The 8,492-nt window shown below is 42.9% G+C and overlaps 1 protein-coding gene across 1 annotated transcript; it reads left to right on the top strand.

The window, feature by feature from the left end:
- The first annotated feature begins 296 nt into the window (after positions 1-296).
- Positions 297-7,028, top strand: LOC116047498 (transmembrane protein 74). Its single transcript, XM_035991738.1, has one exon. The coding sequence runs from the start codon at positions 884-886 to the stop codon at positions 1,688-1,690; it is 807 nt and encodes a 268-aa protein (XP_035847631.1). The 5' UTR covers positions 297-883; the 3' UTR covers positions 1,691-7,028.
- Positions 7,029-8,492: the final 1,464 nt, after the last annotated feature.

Below are 8,492 nucleotides of genomic sequence, written 5' to 3'. Positions count from 1 at the left end.
GCCACAGGTCGGAGTCCCTTTGCTGCAGCCCATATATAGAGTAAACCTCTATATATGGGCGCCCGCTCTACCAACTGAGCTATACGGGCGCCCACAACTGTATGTTTTGCTGTTTATTAGAAAGTGAGGAAATCATGACTTCTTCCCAGCAAGATTCCTGGCAACTCAAAAGTTGCTCTTATTAATGGCTTATAGCTGATCTATAAAGCATTACTTGTCTTATGAGGAGGTGGTAGCTACAGTAATGTGAAATATCTCTACTCATTTGCCCACAGTGTATAGTATGCCGCCTGCACAAGCTCTCATCTGATTAATGTGTGTGTTCCGGGGAACCCTGAAGTTGGCACGGTAATAAGCATTATAAGGCGGTCTGCCGGAGCTCAGTCCGTGGGAGGGGTCTGCCAAACCTTTCCCTCTAATTGACCAGGGAGCAGAAGCAGCCGGGGATGCGAGCAGCCACAGACGGGGAGAGAGGTACTCAGCCAACCGCATTTTGTTGCTAAATAACCGATCAATGAATCACATTAGGTGGAGTTAGATTCATTAGCGTGTCGCATGGTTACTAAGTGTTTTGCAGCAGCGATTTGAGAGCTTGCAAAAGCCAGAAAAGGCGAAACATAAAGTGTTACCGAGCAGTGGAAATGGCATTATGGCATTGTATATTGTCATGGCAATTAATTTAAGACTATTTTAGATGTACTTTAAAATGCTTGCTTGAGGTACACCCAGGAAAAGGATGCGTGTAGATTCTGCTTGTGCAATTACTTCAGGCACAGATATAAAAGTAGCTTGCAGCGATAAAGCTTGCACAATTATTTCAGGTAGTTTAAAAATGTTTATTTTCCTTCTTTAAATTGCATGTTTTACTGACAGAGACGGACGCATGGGCTTGACAAGACGGGAAAGACAGCCCCATGCTCTAATGGCTGATCTCGAACTGTTTTACTTTGATCACTCCGATCCGAGAGACACCTCCCTGGTCTTGAATAAGCAAAGTGTTGTCAACGAGATCAGCGGCGGGAAGTCACTTCAGGCCGGCGGAGGAGATGGTTCAGCACCATGGACAGAGACCAGGAGAGCTGCGCGGCCGGAGGAGGAAACGGAAACATCTTTCACCTGCAAACACCAAGGTGATGATGAAGATGATGATGATGTCCAGCTGATAGGGACAAGTCCACAAACCTGCAGACTGAGCCAGAGCTCCTCAAGTGAACTGTACGAGGAGGAGGACATCCAGGAACTTTACTTGCTGTCCGACGACGACCTTTCCTCTGACGGCTCGGGGAAGTCTGTGGATTACGGCTTCATCATCGCCGTGACATGCCTGGTGACTGGCATCTCTTTGGTCGCCATATCCTACACGGTCCCCAGGGACGTCCGGGTGGACCCGGACAGCGTGTCCGCCCGGGAGATGGAGCGGCTGGAGAAGGAGAAAGCCAGGGTGGGGGCCCATCTGGACCGGTGTGTCATAGCGGGACTGTGCCTGCTCACCCTCGGGGGCGTGCTGCTCTCCACCCTGCTCATGATTTCCATGTGGAAGGGGGAGATGATGAGGAGGAAAGCCTTTGCTTATTCCAAACACGCAGCAAAGTTGTACGGCTCGATCAATTTGAGAGCAGGCTCCAGCCCGACTCGGGAGTCCTGCTCACATTTGTCAGTGGCTGATGAGGATTTAGAAGTGCTGAGCTGAATTTATGGACAGGACAAGCGGAAAAGACTCAGAAAAGTGCTTAAGAAATCCTACGAGGTCTGTCCTTTGATCGGGGATGCAGTGGGGGTTTAATGTTGTTTTGTTTCTAACAGCTGAGGCTACGTTTTTGGTTGATATGGACACTCACACTTGCTGTAATTGATCCTTTTGTCCATAGTGGCTCTGAACAGATCCAGTCATAATCTAATTCCAGTTCATAAGCACATGAGGGTTTAGAAGTTGGATTTGCAGGAGTTCAGACCAAAAACAGACCTGTAATAAATCAACACAAGGGGCTTTATTGGTGAGGGTGATTTGCTTCAGGTACCAGTTAGACAATGAAATACAATCCAGGAAGTCCAGACTGGGTAACAGATCAAAGAATGTGAAGGCTTATCAGATACCAAAACCCTGCAGAGAAGTTATAATACTCTGAGACAGGACTATACAACTCTGGAAAGTTATCAGAGCGGTCATTATTTTATCTTTTGTTGTGCCGTTCCCGAGGTAACAGTTGAAAGTTCACGTGTTCTTTTCATGCAGGGCTTAAATCGGTCTGAATGCAGCCTTTGTCATATCTAGTGGGTATCTTTCAGTCTTTTTAGTACAAACTTTAGTAGCCTATATACAGACACCATCTGGGAAAACATAAGGAGTGCATTTTGTACTAAAAAGACTGTAATTTTGAAAGATACCAACTTGATTTCACTAACTCAGACTATGAAAGCCTAATACCTTTAGATAAACTTTGAAATACGTTATTTACACAGAAAGATGACTGTGGATGTTGTCCCCAATCACCAACATTGGAATAGGCCTCCTCACAGTCAGCATGGACAAGAGAAACTATTACAGCAACCAATAACTCTTTGTAGTACATATTAGTATTGTATTAATATATTTCATATAAGATTTGAATCTATACATTAAGTTTGAAGTAAACCATACATGATGGTGAGCTGTACAACATTATTATAAGTTTTTTTTAAAGGTAAAACATGAAATATGTTTTTCTGAAATATACATTTTGTTTACATTGGTTGGTGATGGTTTGCCTTATGGTGATCTCTGACACACCTTTTTGTTTACCATTGCATCACTGCTTTTAATGATGCTGCTGTTTCAGTGTATTCGTGTCCACGTGCCAGTGCAGACTTTTGTGTTTGAAGTCCTGTCTGTAGCTGCAAGGGGAATCAAACCTGAATCAGGAGCGATGTCACTGCTACTGCCTTCATTTTCCACCTTTGTCAGAAACAGTACTTCACTGAATTGCTACTAACAAAGCTGTGCCGATGTAGTTTACAAAAAATAACAATTGCATGGATCCGTGTTGAACTCCAAAGAAATTCTGTTAATATAATTGTGACATGCTGAAGAGATGCTTGTGTTTGCTTGTTGAAACGCAAATAGTAATACCACAGCAGGTGTAATTAGATTTTGTGGTTGAGTACTGATGTTGGGGAAGCTCAGTTTACGCCAAATACACTTGGGGATTTTGACTGCAGATGTTCAAAAGCATAAAGAGAGAGAGAGAGAATCAACAAACCCCTGGGGGAAAGCTCTCCTGGTAATTGGTGTTATACTTAATTATTTGTGGGAGGCCTGTGAATCAATGAAAAAAAGAGAGCATTTTAGCAATTGCCTCAATCAAACTCGATTAACTTGCTTATCAAAAACCAAACCGTTTCAGCTGCAAAACTGGAGTAAAATGTTACATTGCATTCAAGGGGAAGGAAGTAAATGGATTGCGTGCTCTGACAGAAGATTCAGAAGATGCTGTGAATGAACAATTGGATCTTCTTCTTACGGTGTGCAGGATGCTGTGCTGTGCAGCCTCTGTAATTGGAAGTGCTTAAGGCCAGCAGGATCACATTATCCTCCACACCACCTTCGCTCACTCTCTCCTCGTTAATGTAATTAAATAGTCAGAATCATCTGACCTCTTAATGAAATATTAAGTTGATATCCAATGCTAATCTGTCCTTGTTTACTGTCAAGGAATAACAGTTTACATGAACAACACAGGTGTCAGGTGTTTTTCTCTGCTTGTATGAAAGGAAAAGTGATGTTGTGCTGAAGTGTTGAGAATTACCCACTTCTCTTCAATCTGACTCATCTGCTTCAGTGATTGATTTTTTTCGACAGTCATCAGAGAGACCAGCTGGAAGCTTGTTGCATTAAGTATGTGGGATTGAAGAGGAGTGGTACAGCATAGTAAAATCATGAGAGTAACTAACATAAAAGTCAGCCTTCTAACCCAAAACTCAACCTGCAATGCACTCTGGAGGCTACCATCTGTGGGGATTCCAGTCTTCCCAGCCCTTGTGGTGCATTCATGTACTCCTCAAATGGTCCCATTTCCCGAGGTCGGAAGTCGTTCTGTAATGTAGAAACAACATGGACACTACAAAGGTGATGTGTTGTATTTTATTGCTCAGAGCTGCACCAGTACATTCCCGCAAACCACTAAAATATTGCTTTACCTGACTTGTTATTAGGGTTGATGCTAATAAATAACTTTTCTAACTGATCTAGGTCACCGTCATCTGAACGGCTACAACCTAAGCAAAAAAAAAAATTGATGCAACTGTGAATAAATAAAACTTTTTTTTTTACCATCGACCCAACATTTACTTTTGTCCGTCACGTTTCTGCGTAAGATGACATCAACTCAGCAAGTCAAACCAATTTTTCGGATTATTCCGACACCAAATGAATGCAACATTGTTCAGATTTCTCCCAGTTCATGTAAATTCAAAAATCAGTCTAGAGAGTAACTCTTACTCTTCCTTTCTAATGCATTGACAACGCAACACTTGACAATTACCGCTGAGGAGTTAGATAATTGGAGATTTGTCTGTAACTATGGTGGAAATATTTAATTCTGTCATCACATTGTCTATGTTTATGGGAATTGGAAATGGGAAGTCAAAACAATGGCCCTGGAAATAAAATAATGACTTTTTAACAACATAAAGTAGCTTTAAGGTCTTGTGCTTAGACTATTTTGTCAGCTACTGTTTCCAAGTTCAATAATCAACTTTTAATCTTTTTTTAAACATTTCTAATTGTAATGACAAACAAGTCTACAATGAGAACAAAAATCCTTATTTATAAAATAATGGTAGTTTAAAACTCAGCTAATCTGCTTTGTTGCACCAGCTTTTCATAAACCCATCACTAAATTTGTGTGTAAAGTCTCTTCTAACTAACCCCCTAACCCTAATCCAATAGCTGTTATCAGATTCAGATTTTTTTTTATGTTGTTAAATTCAAAGTACAAATACAGACCTTTTCTCATGTGAAACAACCATTCTGGGTCTGACTTTGACAGATAGCAGTGTGTTCATGTCAGGCCTCATCGCTTGTTGATTGAGAAGAAAAAGATGAGGTGAGGATGAGATGGGTTTCATTACATTATTAGTGAGCTAAAGGGCCTGGGACACTGCAGCAGCTTTAATTGGTGTCTGTTTTTGTTCTGCCAGGGGACCCTCCCAGACACAAAATGAAACCTGTAATAAAAAACACATGCACACACGCACGCGCACGCGCACACACACACACACACACACACACACTGCCGAAGCACCGAACAGAATCCCACGCGCACAAGCACACCGTGAATCGCTCGGGCTTTTGCAGAAATTGTGCTTCTCTTGAAAAAACATACCCTGTCAGACGGACAGACACACACTCAAACACTCTCTCAGCTGACACACACACACACACACACACACACACACTCATAGCCAGCGGCACCCACCTCCCCCTCCCCCACCCCTCTTCCGTGAATGGAGTTAGTCAGAGTAATCATTCAGGGCAGCTGGCAGCAGGAAATGGAATTGGATTGCTGAAGGGGTCACTCAGGGTCAAGAGCTTGGGTGTGGTTGTGGACACTGGGGACCAGGAAGAAGAAAAGCCTTCGCGGCGGTGCTTTCCATCAGCGTCTGGCAGCCACTTATCATCAACTGTCATAACTCATCACACTGAGCAAGAGAGAGCTGCAGTGCACAGAAAACGTCCATCACACCGTCTTGGCTTGATAAATCAGGAGTAAGATCATGCCTCCAGGTCTGAAATGCCTCTCTTGAACTATTGCCTTAAGTTTAATGACTTAGTCAATAATGTTTCTTGTTACTCCGATTGTTGCATAGCAACGGCAGGCAGTCTCAGTCACAGCTCAGAGAGAGAAGAGACTGCCGAGCAGAGCTTCAGCTAGACGGGAAAAAAGGAGGGGAAGTAGAGGAACAAGTTGGAAATAAAATCACCATCCACATCATTTATCAGCTTTATGCATTCAGCTCAGCGGTTTTAAACCCCAAAATCCTGCACAAACTGACGTCCCCCTTTCAAGCTGTCTTTCAGTTTTCAGAGCTGAAAGCCGTTGAGGCGGATACATCTGTAGGCTGCATTTTAACTTGGCACTCTGGGTGGGGAAGAAAAGTCAACAACCTGGAGGTACTCACTGATCAGTTTCAGTTTAAAAGCTGAATCTTTGTTAAACTTGCTACAACCCCTTAGCTCAATTTACCACTGAGACTGAGAGGAGATGTGAACTGCCCTGTATAGGTGCAAGAATCATACTCCAGACTCACATTTATTATCTGCTAGTATCGTCCTTTCCTTTGTTTGTGGTGATTAAGTGAACCACCTGCTGTAGTTTGAGCTGCGCCCACATACCCATGTGCCATTTTATTTATTTTTTTGCTTTTACCATCGTTGTCCTGGAAGAAATGCAGAAGGAACACCATAACCATAGAAACGGGGTCAGCCTGTTGCCACGGTAGCTCAGTGTAAGGGAGTTAAAGATGCTCTTCTTTTGATTTGCCACTGTAATGGCAGCTGTGGCAGTGTGTGGAATCTGACACATTCCCTCTGATTATATGCAGTAAAAAAGAGGCTTCTTGAACTACACGCCTCATTTGAGCAGACGTGTCAGGTGGTGTCACCGTTTGCCTGCTGTCAAACATCTTCAGAAATGTAAGAAAAGGCAGGAAATACTTCCTCTGCAAACCTGCACTCTGTTTAGATCAAACATGAAGCCGGAGTCTGGATTGCTGAATAGACGACTTACAACTGCATTTCACTGTAGCACAGCATTTTCAGCTATAGGTTTTTTTTATACATACAGACATACTCGACCTGGGTCAGCACTCTTAAAAAGGAGAAAACTGCACAGAGAGTCACTCACCTTCTTATCCTTCATTTTTATTGTACTCTGATGTGCTTTTAGTATTTTATTGGCTTGGTTGTGTGTCACTCTCCTCTCTAGTTGGGGTGTAGGGTAGAATTAAAAAGTCTGATCTTGTGTTAACATTGTTTTTGTGGTTGTTTGCGTTAAAAATAACTAAATAAACAATAATAATAAAAAAGGAAATGAAGCCAACAACAGCCGTCAGAATCGTTTCTCATTTACAGCTCTGTATGTAATTTGAAGCTTGATCTCGCAGGAGAGCTTTTGTCATGTCCAATCAGCCAAGGTTTTCTTTATTTAATTAAATAAAGGAAAACATTCCTTAGACTTTTTTGTGATCAAGATCTTAAAAATAGAATCTTAAAACAAAGCAGAATGTCTTTAGGTCCCCCACAGTACATAGTCACACCAATGATGCATCCTCCCTAGTCTCACTTTGCCAGACCTTCCTTCACAGCGCTGCGGAGGAGGGTCTGGCTAGTCCACACAGCCGGGATGGGAGAAAAACGTGCTCTGGTTTATTGGCATTTCTTTAAACCAATCACAATCGTCACAGGCGGAGCTAAGCACCGGGCAGAGCCACGGTGTCGCTGCAAAATAGTCTTGGGAAGGAACTTGTTTTGGTGAAATGTGAGATTGGACAGATAGTCTAGCTAGCAGTCTGAATTTACTCTGCAGAGATCTGAGGAGCAGTTAACAATAGTTATCATAAATCGAGTTTAGAATGCCAACACAAAGAAAGCAGAAGGTACCGGACATCCGGCTGAAAAGAGGGAAATCCGTAGCCTGACAAGCCAGACCCACATCAAGATGTTGGGTCTGGGAACTCACCATTGGCAGGGCTCAATCCGAGGGGCGGGATAAACGGTTGTCTTTCAAATTCCCTCTGCACTCATAGCCAGCAATGCTAGTTGATAGATTAAACTTTTGCCGTGGCAAAACTCAGAACAAATCTTACTTTTTTAAGAATGACTTCAGTGCTTAACTCCAAGTCTTCCAGAGTCGCGGCCAAAGCCGATTCGAGCGGGTAGCAGGGAATTCACGCGGAAGCCTCGCAACTCTGCCGTCCTTATGTTAAGCCCGCCCACCGACTCTATACACGACGTGATTGGCCTGACCAGAATTTGGTTTTTCCAGCTCGCAAGCCAACGGAGACTTGCTAGACTGACCCTGGCTGCAAATTACATTTGCTGGCAGCAGTGCCACTAGGGTATAATTAATGTAATACCCTAGTGGCACTAGGGTGCGTCTAGATTTCTAGGCTAGGAAATCTGGCGGAATTTCCGGCAGAAAGTGAGCAATCGTGGAACGTCGTGAATATGGACTATATCCTCCCTAATGCATAGTGTCCACCTCCAATTAAAACCATGCAGTGAAGGGGCAAGAACACAAGTTAGTACATGCAGACACATATTATAATTCCAGTACATGCCAATTGCAAGTGAAAGAAATAAAAAATGCAAAGCAGAATTCCTTTAAGTGTGCAAGAAAACAGTTATTAAACAAAACTAATACTTCTCATTGACCTTGTTGCAATCACAAATGATTTTCCAGAGGTCCATCACCTGCAGACATTCCTATATGTAAACAAGTTCCTGGCTTGCCATT

This window comes from Sander lucioperca, chromosome 14 (genome assembly GCF_008315115.2).
Source record: "Sander lucioperca isolate FBNREF2018 chromosome 14, SLUC_FBN_1.2, whole genome shotgun sequence".
NCBI lineage: Eukaryota > Metazoa > Chordata > Actinopteri > Perciformes > Percidae > Sander > Sander lucioperca.
The sequence above is the reverse complement of the archived record's forward strand: the minus strand, read 5'-3'. Positions and strand labels throughout refer to the sequence as shown.

What these genes read in the sequence shown, in the direction of transcription:
- LOC116047498 (XM_035991738.1), top strand. Translation starts at nt 884, where the DNA reads ATGGGCTTGACAAGACGGGAAAGACAGCCCCATGCTCTAATGGCTGAT.